The sequence below is a fragment of the Corythoichthys intestinalis genome, chromosome 10, assembly GCF_030265065.1.
Source record: "Corythoichthys intestinalis isolate RoL2023-P3 chromosome 10, ASM3026506v1, whole genome shotgun sequence".
Classification (NCBI taxonomy): Eukaryota; Metazoa; Chordata; class Actinopteri; order Syngnathiformes; family Syngnathidae; genus Corythoichthys; species Corythoichthys intestinalis.
Window position 1 is genome coordinate 27,282,701 of NC_080404.1, and position 13,319 is coordinate 27,296,019.

General features: G+C 40.6%; 1 protein-coding gene across 8 annotated transcripts in view; it reads left to right on the top strand.

The window, feature by feature from the left end:
• Positions 1-13,319, top strand: part of sdccag8 (SHH signaling and ciliogenesis regulator sdccag8) — a 95,560-nt gene that overhangs the window by 8,146 nt on the left and 74,095 nt on the right. For 7 of the 8 annotated variants that reach the window (XM_057848436.1, XM_057848431.1, XM_057848435.1 and 4 more), the window contains exons 6-12: positions 1,771-1,835; positions 1,912-2,109; positions 2,567-2,705; positions 3,227-3,379; positions 4,189-4,323; positions 5,054-5,170; positions 5,576-5,718. In XM_057848436.1, coding sequence (XP_057704419.1) covers positions 1,771-1,835; positions 1,912-2,109; positions 2,567-2,705; positions 3,227-3,379; positions 4,189-4,323; positions 5,054-5,170; positions 5,576-5,718 — 950 coding nt within the window. Of the gene's footprint in view, positions 1-1,770; positions 1,836-1,911; positions 2,110-2,566; positions 2,706-3,226; positions 3,380-4,188; positions 4,324-5,053; positions 5,171-5,575; positions 5,719-8,345; position 13,319 lie in introns of those variants that run through there. The other variant, XM_057848438.1, reaches the window with a different exon arrangement.

Genomic DNA, 13,319 nt, shown 5'->3' on the forward strand with positions numbered 1-13,319 from the left:
TTAAAGATGACACCCTCCATCCGCCCACCAATCAAGCAACGAAAAAAATGGGTGGCGGGGGGGGGGTCAGAGAAGGGACAGCAGAAGGGTAGGATCCCCCTTTAAGGAGGAGAGGATAAGACTGATCTGTCCTACCCATACAGTATCATATAAAGTTGTGTTCCTTTAGTCATTTTCCATTCCCCTTCTGTCGTATGTACGTATACTGTAGTTTTAACTAATTAGGCATTTATTTAGTAGTTACAGTATATCAAAAGAGTGAGTACACCCCTGGCATTTCTACAGATATTTAATTATATATTTTCATGGGACAGCACTGACAAAATGACACTTTGACACAATGAGAAGTAGTCTGTGTGCAGCTTATATAACAGGTGATTTATTTTCCCCTCAAAATACCTCAAAATATAACCATTTATATCTAAACCCCTGGCAACAAAAGTGAGTACACTCCTTAGAAACGACATCCCTAAATGTCCAAATAGAGTACTGCTTGTCATTTTCCCTCCAAAATGTCATGTGACTCATAAGTGTTACTAGGTCCAGGTGTGCATAGGGAGCAGGTGTGTTCAGATTTGTAGTGCAGCTCTCACACTCTCTCGTACTAGTCACTGAAAGTTCTAACATGGCAAAGGATTCTCTTAGGATTTTAAAAGACGCATTGTTGCGATACGTGAAGACTGCCAAGGCTAAAAAAAGATTGCCAACACTCTGAAATTGAGCTGCAGCACAGTGGCTATGGTGGCCGATGGTCTCAAGCATGTGTGGCGGCGACCAGGTGAGTAGTACAAAGATAAGTGTGTCATGCCTACAGTCAGGCATGGTGGTGGGAATGTCATGGTCTGGGGCTGCATGAGTGCTGCAGGTGTTGGAGAGTTACATTCCATTGAGGGAAACATGAACTCCAACATGTACTGTGAAATACTGCAGCAGAGCATGATCCCCTCCCTCCAGAAACTGGGTCGCAGTGTTCAAGCATGGCAATGACCCCAAACACACCTCCAAGATTACCACTGCTTTACTGAAGAGGCTGAGGGTAAAGGTGATGGTCTGGCCAAGCATCTCTCCAGATTTGAACCCAATAGAACATCTTTTGGGGATCCTCAAGAGGAAGGTGGAGGTGCGCAAAGTCTCAAATATCCAGTAACTCTGCAACCTCGTCATGGAGGAGTGGAAGAGCATTCTGGTGGCAACCTGTGAAGCTCTGGTCAAGAGAGTAAAAGCAGTTCTGGATAGTAGTGGTGGCCACACAAAATATTGATAGTTGAAATGTTGTATGTTAATATTGACAACTTTCACTAAGGGATGTACTCACTTCTGTTGCCAGGGGTTTAGATAGTAATGGCTATATTTTGAGGGGAAAATAAATTATTATATAAGCTACACCCAGACTACTTTTCATTGTGTCAAAGTGTCATTTTGTCAGTGTTGACCCAAAAAAAGATAAATAACTGCAGAAACGCAAGGGGTGTACTCACTTTGTGATACACTTTATATTCTGTAACTGTCTAATACAAGGTTATTTCGTATGGAAATTAAAAAAAAAAAAGATTTTCTACAATGATTCTACGTATGGTATTTTAGCCTACCACATAAAAAAAAAAAAACGTTCATTTATGAAATCTACTTTGAAACTTTACCCCAAAATAATTAATAATAATTAAAAGTAAATAAATAAAAATCATTAGTTTTATTTAATATGAATATTATCAGTAGTAATAGTCATAAAAGGGATACTAATGATGTTAAGTATATGCTTGTTTTTGTCAGGAAGAACTAAAGATTATGCATCAGGCCCAGTTTGAAACATTGGAGGCCCAGGTCATCTCCCTCAGGTTGGTCTCTCTATTTTTATTGCCACCCAATTCTCCTGCCTTACCTTCATCATCCTCTCGTGCTTCCACCACCCAGGAGGGATCTATTGCATAGTCAGAAGGAATGCAAAGAGCTGATGGCCTGTCTGAGACAAAGTGAAAAAGAGATGGTGGCGTTGAAGGCCAATGAGGCGCCGCGTGTGGCCGGCTTGTGTCTGAAGTGTGCACAGCAAGAGGCGGTCTTGGCTAGCGCTCCTGCCAACATTCACGCCCAGGCACTTGACCGACTCACCAAGTCAGTGGACACAATACAGTACTCAAAAACCAACAAATTAAAAACCAACAAATTAGGCACAGGTTGTAGTTGCATACATAAAATGTTAACTGTCATGTGTTTTATGAACTTTTTAAATGAAATTTGTTTCATTTTGATTTGCGTCAACACCCAACCCATTATTGCCAGTCCTACTGATTTGACCATGGGCACAGGTTCAGTCCACTGTTATGCAGTTGTAACATCATCCCAATTGCAAGTTGACAGCTTATTCAGACGGTCCGCAAATGTTGTTTTCTTCCAAAGAGGCTTTAAATCTCATTTAATTTTTATTTTTCTACCTTGGGAACCTTTGTTACCTTTTGTTTTGAAATCTGTCTATGCGATTTCTGACTCATTTTGCATTGCCGAGTCACGTAGGTAGTTTATTATAAACATCGGATCTCTTAATAAGCACATGTTTTGGGTGTCCTCGCAGGGAGCGCAATGAGCTGCTAGCAGCCTTGAGTGCGGCGCGGTCCGCTCAGCAGGAAGTGCAGCACCGGGAGTGGTCGGCTTGTCTGCAAGTCAAAGGGGCGGTGGAGATGGCCGAGGAGGCCCACTTACACAAAACTGAGGTGGGATTAACTACTGTGCATGAAATCTTTTTTTTCCCAAAAAATGTCCTTCTTATTCACTTTTTGTAAAACTAAAATACTTACTAAGTCAAAAGCTGTGCAGGTGCTTTGGATTCTGTTCACATATGCTCTTGAAGACAAACAAAACTGAGTGTCACAGGAGGAAATAGGACTTAATAATAATGATGATATTAAAAAGTAAAAGCAAATTCAAATGAACTACGACCGCCCGGCTTGCTCACTTAATGTCCCATCATTCTAGAGACATGAAGTTCGACGCGTATACAACTATAGAATATACTTATCAAATTTCATTGTCATCCCTTCATGAATAGCGGAGGAGTGGCAGTTTTAGTCAGTGTCCTAACCAAGAAGATCATAGCGCGTAAGATCTGGAGCCTTCATTCTGCAGTCTAAAAAAGAATATATAACTCCCTAGTTGTATGGTTTGAGACTGTGTTCCATTTACAATGAACCACTTACTGAGATGACTGACGCATATTGTATGTGGGTGTCTGCAGCTGGAGGTGCAGTGCCAGCAGCTGTCCAGGGAGCTTGCTCGAGAGACGGCACAGCGAGAACGTGACGTCCTCGCCCTCAAGGACAAGCTAGCTAAGGCAAGGGAGGAAGGACGCAACGAAGGCCGCCGACAGAAGGAGGAGCTTGCAAATACTGTAAGTTCAACTTAATTACTCAAATAACAATCTCTACATTAATGCTGAAGTCTGCTGAACGTATTCTGCATATTTTGTCGTTGGTTCTGATAGATAAGTGGAGGAAGAATTCTTACCACAGCATCCCAAAATAATTTTCCATAACCTATTTTGTATCATTTAAAAAAAAAAATCACTTATGTATCAGAACCGATAGACAACAGAACATCGAATTTGTCCTCCTTTTGCTTTGAGACAATTAAAATGTGATATGACTGATTTTTTTTCATATTTTAGAGATATTATGTGGCATAGTTTTTGAGAAATCCCATGTTAGAACATGACTGTGGTAAACTTTGATCTCATAAATTAATTTTTATGTGATAATTTTAAAACTTCCTGACAGAAAAGAGATATTTTTTGTGGAAATAAAACTTTTACCATTTTTTTTTAATATTAATGACTTCCTTTGTTGTTACATTGTAATCTTCTTTAAAAAATATGAATTCATCATAGTAATTTTTCATCTTTAAAAAACAAAACAAAACAAAAAAACGTGGGGACAACATGAGGGTAACATGGTAGTCTTGTGTGATTTTTGGTAGATTATGTGGTTGACATTGAAAAACTTTCTCTCCTGTAAACAGTCCCTTTATCCAAAATCTTTGAGAACGCTTCCCTTAAAAGGTACCAAAAAATTCCTGTTCAAACAGATGGCCGTCATCAATATACTATGGATGAATTATAGATTAATGTAATGAGTTGAGTGTCCACCACTTGGTATGTTCCAAATATATCATATGTATGTATGTATGTGTGCATTTCATCAGGTGGCCTGGCTGTCCCAACGCACCGCTGAGCTGGAGGGCAACCTCAATAGACTAAATACAGACAAAAGCTCGCTGACCACTCAGCTTGAAGATGCGCTTCGACAACTTGCAAGTGTGGAACAAGACAAAAGCAAAGTATGCACGTTTATTTAAACTAGAAAAGTTTATGTCATGTCCTTAGAATTTTATTTTATTTAAAATTACCACAAAACATCTGTAGACCAATATTATTATTATATATTTTTATATTATAGTCTTCCTTAAATTCCACTAGATGGCAGCAAAACTGTAGCTATCTTTTTATCCTGAAGCATTTTAACACCCTTCACTGGCAACAGTAGTCTTTCACGTATTGAGTGAAGTACAGTAAGAACGAAAACCAATGATAATTATTGTGTTTTTCATACAGATAATCGGTTAAAACGCACATACATACATACATACATACATACATACATATATAATATATAGAAAGATTATGTGTGTGTATCCCTATATAGACAAAAACTACATTATTAATATAGTAGCACATGTACACAATGATGTCTTTTCACATATGTTTGCCCAAAAAGCTGCATAAAAATCGGTATCACAGAAAACATGAGGAAACAATTTTGAGTAAATAATGATCAGGTCATGCATCTCCAAATGTATGTTTCCACATGTGCTTTAATAACCTCCTTCCCAAAAATAATTTAAATGTTTAAAAAATTTAGAAAATGCTCATCCAAGAAATACAACTGACGAAACAAATTTGAATTTTAACATGGTGCAGCATGTTCTAAAAGCTATTGAAAATGGGTGTAACATTATTAAGTAAATTAGTGCTGAAGTAGTTTCTACTAATCATTTGTGTCCTCTCCAGATCAGTGCAGAGCTCCAGTACCAACTCCGCAGTGCCCAAATCAAGAAAGAGGAGGCCGAGAGAGAATTGCAGGACCTCAAGTCCAAGACAAGTAGGCAGGTGGAAAATTCAACACAGGTAAACTCCACATAAATCTCATTAGACATTAATTACATGTACAGGTTCATTGTAATATGGCATATTAACTTGTGGAAAACCTATTTTACTTCAGTATTTTAACAATTGAAAAATGAAACTATTTACTCACATTTTGACTGCTCTTATCTAATTTTATATTTGGACTCTTCTCAAGTGCCATGATATGAACTGAAATGTAATAGTGTTTTCATTCAATTATTAATATATTTCAGTTAACATCTAAATGAAAGCAAATGTATGAGTGACGGCCAGTAACTACTAATAGATTTTTTTGGGACAACCTGTATTACAGAGTGAACCTTTTTAGATGAGGTCACACAAGACGCGTTTTGATTTGCGGCCATGTGAGCGCACTTGTTTTCAACATGTCTCTCCGCGGGACAGGAAGTGGAAAAGCTGAGCTCAGAGCTGGTTGGCTGCCGGCAACGTCTGGAGGCGGTCCAGAGGGATGGCGGCCAATGGCAGGCTGAAGCCTTGAGCCTGGCTGAACAGCTGGCCGATGCCCAGCGCCAACTGCACCTCACCAGGTTAGCGCCTAATCCCGTTAAACATGCCAACGCGCTTGCGGTGCTACCCTCTGCCTCGGCCCTGGTCCGGTTCGGGGCCCGCGCACCAACTGTACAACACCAGGTAGTGGCTAATCCTATTAAACAAAAGCGCGCCCACATGAACATGCGTGGGCAACCGCTGCGCCATGGTCCCAGGACCAACTGGACCACACCAGGTCACCTCTAATCCTGTTAGGCATGCCACAACATAATGCATACACACACATACACTGGCTGACTAACTCTGTGCCACCAGGCCTGTGCCCAGCCAGCGCCAGCAGAGCCAAACTGCTACTTGAGCCTTTCCTCCTGTTTCTGGTGTACACACACGCAAACACACTTACGCTTACACACGCAAGACAGTGCGGCCTTAGTGGCCCCCAACCAGCGGCTTTCTCGACAGGTGCTTCCGGCTCCCTGCTCTCCTCTTATATCCATCTTCTACACTTTTTATCTCAGCAATTTACAGGGCTGGATTTGAGCCACCATTCAGAGGCCACACCATCATTTTCCTTTACACACTATTGAAGCATAATTTACTACTCAAATCAAAATACAGGAAACTGCATCAACATTAATTTACAAATGTGCACTATGACATTTCTTGACATACAACAACCAGAGGACTAACGTTTGAAGGGGGATTTAAGATTTTGATTTAGCCTCACTTCACTACATACTCAATTTCAACAAAAAATACCATTATTTTCTAAAAATATTAAAAATGAGTAGGGTGTTAGGATTGTGACAAAATATCGTGGTACTTTGTATCCCAAAAGGTTATCGATATGCTCCTGCAAGAATCGAGATATCATTTCAAAAAGGTGTCAATGTCTTTAAAAAAAAAAAAAAAAAAAAAAGGAACCAACAAGTTGCTACCAAAATCTTCCACCTTAATAGTGTCTCAATTAACTCTAAGGCTGCCTTGACGGTGCTCGACACCCAATCCATTTTGACTGGGAACGTTCGTTCATTCGAAACCAGAGCATTCTCAGTCATTCTGTCAGATTTTCAGGGCATTTATAAGTCACTTGCTGTTCATTTTAGGGCATTTCCATTTTCCAGGTCATTTCCTGTTGAGTTTGAGTCACTGCCTATTCATTTGGGTAATTCCCAGGTCACTTCCTGTTCTGTAACACAAAATGAACAGGAAGTGACCCATAAAATACCCCAAAATCAACAGGAAGTAACTGAAAATCAACAGGTAAATGACCTTAAATGGCCCAAAATTACCACATGGCCTGACATTGGCTGCTACTGACGGCCATAGACGTTCAATCTGTTTGAAGTGGGAGGGATGGCAGCGAATCGTTAATTCGCTGCCACCCACCCAGTTCAAATGGATTGGACGTCTACTAGTAATAAACTCATTCCAATTCATAGCAGAAGCTTTTTTTCTGTTTATTAGTTATTTTTAGAATATCCTAGAATGATTTCCAGACCAATGTTTTGATAATCGTTGTATCGCAGTATCGTCAGATCATTGTTACCGTGAGCTTTGTATTGCAAACCGTATCGTATCGTGAGGTACCAAGAGGTTCCAACTCCTAAAAATGAGTATAAGTAAAACTGACGCCACATACTATATTCACCATTTTAAATTGCTTAACATTGTGTGTAATCTCAGTCAGAGCTTTTTTGGCGATGAAATCCCCAAAATGTCATATGAACTCTTCCAATAGCATGTTTGCATAGCTGCTTCGTCGTAGCAAACCGTGGATATCCTTTTTTCTTTTAAATCTGTCAAGCCACTCATGGTTAGCCTTAAAGGTGCAATATAGAGATTGTCCCTTTTTGAATCCCGACTGCCACCTCCAACCTAAAGCGCAACTGCATTCTGTTAAGATCGGGCACAACGCGCATGCTTGTATGAGCACGAACATAAAGCAATGATTGTTTGGCCCAACAAATCAGCAGCAGAAATGTAAAAACGGCAAACGTGATTGTTTACTGTTAATAGCACGTCTTAAATTGGTTAGAAAAGTGTTATTTCCACTAGGTCGAGGCTCGGTGAAACAGTGCTGCTCCTGTGGGGATGCGCGTTGTCATTCACGAGGGGTGCACGATATCCATTTTTTGAAACGATGCCGATATTGATAACATCCTGCTCCTCAAAGCCGATATCGATAACCGATAATAACTATATAATTTCTAAATGTATATTCACCTGAATTTTTTAACACCTGGAGGTTTAAAAAAAAAAACGTGGTGGATTCAACATAGATTTGCCTTTGACCTAACCAGATTTTTCATGAAGACAGGAACATTACTAAAATGAACAGAACAAAGACAAGAACAGTCTCGACTTCAAATAAAGTGCCAATATTTATTTTTTCAAATAAATATAATTTGAGTCAATCACAATCAGTTAGTCAATGTAATTAAAGAGGTGTTCCCTGAACAATGAGCCCTGAACTAAAACATAAACCCAACAGGTATTGTGCTTTGTCATCAGATAAAAACATTTGATGCTACAGGAGAGTAGACTGTTGTGGTCCATGAAACAACTTTAACCTGTTAATTATAGGACAGCAAGTCTATCAGTAACCCGAAGGCCTCTCAATAACTTATTAACTTATAACTGTCATGATTGTTTGTATTCTCAGTTCATTTTCCTGTATTCAGCACCTGATTGAGCCAGCTGGGCGGGGTAACGTGACACACCTGTGCTGCATTAGGAAGGCTCAATATTTAAGGAAGCCTGTCACCATCTGCAAGTGTCGGATTATTGCTTGCTACTTGCCTTGCTTACCGCCTGTGTGTTCATCGTCAGCCTTCGAGTTTCCCGACGTTCTACGGTTGTATTTTGGTTTGGTCATCTTTACGTTAGTGCTCTTTTGGGCATTGTAGTTAGATTCTTGTACTCTGTTATATTCATGCATTCTAGCGTGCTCTCTTGGTTGCACTTGTTAAACTCGCGTTTGTTAACGTGCTCTCTTAGTTGTTCTTGTTAAACTCGCGTTTGTTAGCGTGCTCTCTTAGTTGTTCTTGTTAAACTCGCGTTTGTTAGCGTGCTCTCTTAGTTGTTCTTGTTAAACTCGCGTTTGTTAGCGTGCTCCCTTTGTTGTACTTATTAAATACAAACATTTACTCTACTGATCTCCTGGTCTGTGTTTTGGATCCACATTAACGGCTTGCCGTTCATAACAATAACTAACACTGTAAAATACAAACATTATATAGAAGGTTCACCACTCATTCTTCATTATCAAAAATATGGTACAACAAAAAGGATTAATGGCTTGCCATATAATAATCCATATAAACGCCAGTGAGTGAACCCATCTTCAATAAAGCATGAGGTTTCTTCTCTTGACAGTACGAAATCCTTATCTGGCCACTTGCTGTCAGGACTAACATTACACGTCCATATGTCCATGGTGAAACTTAAGTGCCGTGCATGGTTCCCGGTCAAAGTATGGAAGCGTGTGGCAATCTCATCATACTTTGCTGGTAAACATTCGGCTTGGAATGATGAAACTGGGCTCCAAATGACGAAGTAGCCGCCTGAAACCTATGTCTTCGACGAGGGGAAAAAGGGTTGGTTGTCTAGCGCCATCATTTCTGTGATCATGTTTGTGATCGCTAAAGCCCTCGGTCATCTTTGTGAAACTTTTCTAAGGCCTTGTTAAATAGTACAACCCCGGCGGTCTTAGCTGGCTTTGGAATTGGATGGGGAGCTTCTTTCGCAGCTCACGGGTACTCATACTCTTTTAAAACACCTTCAAAGCGATTGTCATCTTTTAAGTGTTTTAGCTCGACACTTTGCTCCTCGTGGAACTTCGGCTTTGCATTTGTTACAAACTGCGAGTGAAGCGTTTTCCACTGACAACTTGAAAAAAACCCACACTACCGACGCCAAGGTGCAGACTGCCGTCGTTTGAGCGTTACGTCACAGAAGGGAGCGCTTGATTTGTGGCACAGCTCCCTCTTCCTACACCAGACATAGTCACTGATACGTCAAACTGGCAAAACAGGAGTAGAAACAAACACACACATCCCGATCCACCGACACCTTGCCAAAAATATTATACTGTATGTTATCGGGCCTATTTATAATGTCATTGTATTTATTGGGATGACGTCATAATTCCTACTATCGGACCGATAATTATCGGACCAATAATTATAGTGTACCTATATCATGCACAGGCGTGTTTGCCCAGATTGTTCGACTTAAAGCATCTCTATTGAAGTGGGAAAAAAAGGGCTTTTTGGTGCAGTCTCGGTTAAAATGTCAGGGCATTAGTGGCGCATGCATGGAGTACAAATTAACAATCAATCAACACAAAAAATTCCGTACAGTACCTTCAAATTGTTCTTCTGTAGTGGCACGATGGGTCTTTTCTTGACTAGTCTGCATTTGCTGTAAATAACTCACCTTCTCACAAACGTAGCCTTGGTAATCCTTGCAAGTTGTAACCAAGCTAAAGGTTGCGCTGGTAGGTAGAAATCCTGAACGCACCCAAAGCGGCAACATCATGATGATGCCTTGGATCGCGAAGCAAAATTAATGAATGATGCAGAAAATATCATGCTTGTCAGCCCACAAAAGTCCATAAATTAGTCGCTTCGTTAGTAAAGCTGGAAGGTTCAACAGGAGAGGAAAAAGTACTTCAAAACATATGAATTTTTTTCCTAGTATTTTGGATGGCCTTCATTGTGTGATGTAAGGCCTGATACCTTGCGGTCATTTAAATTGTTGTCGTTGTCTCATCTCTTAGAATGTGAACAACACACTGAAAAAAACTGTTTGAATACCAATTCTAGTTGTGAGTTGCACAAACCTTTTTATTTATTGGTCATGGATCACAACTCCTGTTGTCTATTTTACCTTTCACTTCCTTGATGAGAGCACAGATTTGAAAAGGTCAAATTAAGTCTGAATGTAAAAGTTTTCTGTAATCGTTTTCATTTTGTCAGAAGGCAAAAACTCTGTCACCCATCTTTTTCCCCGCCTGTCATCTGCTGCCCGACGACCTGCCGCCTCCGTCGTCGTCCACACCAACGCTTGCCAGCTGCCCAGGGCGCGCCGCCACCCCTGCCACCCTGCAGCCGTGATGTTTGAGATGGGCACAGATGTGACCGTGCTGCCCCGTCGTGCTGTGTGTGTGTATTTGTGTTCACTCTGAACTGTGTTTAGGCGTGTTTGTCAACTGGCCAGCACTAACACTCGAAACTGGCTGCATGGTGAGCTGTCATGTATTTCAGACTCTACGTGTGTATTTATGTGTTTGGTAAGCAGTTTTGCAGAACGGCGAATTTAAAGACGTTGAGCTGGAATAGAGTAACTGTTGGCGCAAATCATCACATCACAGCGCCGTGCGTGTGTGATGTAGTTTTATGGCACCGCAGATGCACGCTGTGATGTTGGACAGCTGTTGACTTGGCCGAAGAGGCTCCCATTTTAATTCAATTTTGCACATTAGTATTGATAGCCACTTGTGATTTATTCCCCAGGCCAAGGAGATTATTTTGTTGCTTTGCACATTAACATGAACCTGAGACATAGATGTATTCTAATTACATGTAGGTGAGTTCAACCAAAGATACAACTACTTTTTATGCCCCATTTCTTGTGTTGGATTACATTAGGTTAAGGAAATGTCTCTCTTTTTACTCATTCCAAACTAAACCATAAACTCAGTGTCCGCGGCCCGGCTGTTCCAACTGGGTGTTGCTTTCTGTCTCACTGTAGGCCTTCGTGGGTCACGCAGAGCTGCGTGAGGCCCAGTCTGTAACTGCGGTGGTTTGCTTTTTGTGTAGTTGTGTTGACTGTGTACGCATCGTAGTACTGAGTCTCCTTTTTGACCCTCCTGATAAAGGGGAAAAAAACGCTTTGATTGCCTCTCAGCTTTCATTTTCCGTCTGCCTTGTGGAACATGTGATCACAGCCTAGAGCGCCTGCTTCATTGCTAGCATCTTCTCTTCCGATTAATACCAACAGGAAGTGTGTATTGGTTTCTATCCATACACATACATGAACATCACTCATGATACCACATGCCTACACACATTCATGCACACGCGCCCACACAGATGCACACACTCACGCAATTGGGGGTCCCATGGCGGCTGGTGTGCTCCAGGATTGGATCATCAGCCAGCTGTGAGTTGGACAGCCAAGGATCTGTCCTAATCCTCGTCACTCTGTTCACATCTACACACACACATGTACGCATGCACACACACATTCCGCAGCCCCAACTCAGCAGAGGGCTTTACTAAGTTTGTATTGATTGTTTGCTCCCTTCTTTTCCGTTCCTCCTCCTCATGGTTGGTCTTCCGTGTTGTATTAGGAGCTCCCAAAGGTGCCCCGGTGTGAAAAGTGGCCATCATGGTCATCTCAAGCCAGGCACGTGTTTGTTATTTTTCTGGGACATTATCTGAAAGGCCTCCTAGTTGTCCATCTCCGTGAAATCAGAAATACATAATCATGACTGAGTGTGTTGGCTCTACGATCAGGAAGTTTACTTGTTGGACACTTTGTCACAACTTGCAAAAGGAAATGCTAAAATTATCCAAATTAACAAAATATGCACACTCAAAAAAATCATCAGCGGTCTACAGTTGGCAACTCATTATTTACCGTATAATGGGTTGGTTTAATGCAAACGTTGTGAACTGGAGTTCTGGATTATCCACTGTATATATACATACGTATACAGCCTATAAAACTGACTTGGGTAAACCACACTGTGAATGTAGACTCTGTGTTTATTCATGATATGCCTAATACTAATTTACATGATAAACTTAATAAGGGGGAAAAAATGGTATTGTCTGGTGACTGGTCCGGCCCAAATAACGTAATTTTCAGACAATAAGGGGCACCTGACTATAAGGTACACCCACCAAATTTGACAAAAAAATTCATTGTTCATCCATAGGCCACACAGGCTATTGGGCACAGGTTTCCGTATTGTATTTTATATTCACACCAAAAGACATGCATCTTAACGGCCTGTCACATATCTACATATTCGCAGCAATAGACTAAATGCCATGCGGTTCAAAGCGAAGGAAAACGTAGCGGCTTTTGGTCTAAAATTTAGGCTACATAACAAGGGCGTAGGTTTTGTCTCAACATTGGTAGGGACGATGTAACAGCATAACCTGCATATACAGTTTTTGCTGGGGACAGGACATTAAAACGACCAAGCAGATTATTGAACGAGGGTCAGGGCTACATTTCTCTCAAATATGAACCTAATTAATTAATGGGCTAAATGACCAATGCAAAATAAATCTGTACAATTCTAACCTTCATGCGTATTAGTTCATGAGATACACCGTTTGATTCAAACCTTTGTTTTCAAAAACTACTAAAGAAACATTTTGAAAACTTCCAGAATAAATGTCTTGATTTTATTAGCAATTTTAAATTGCAGTTATATTGATGAGTTATAATTGCGTTATATTAACATAAACAACTAGAAACTGCAATTTCGGGAGAAATTACACACCTTGGTCTTTCCTCTGTGGAGATACAGATCTTAGCCCCACTCAGGTCTATCAATAGAATGGATCATAATGCCAGTCATTGGCAAAAAACAAAGTAAAAGCCGTTAGAAATGAAT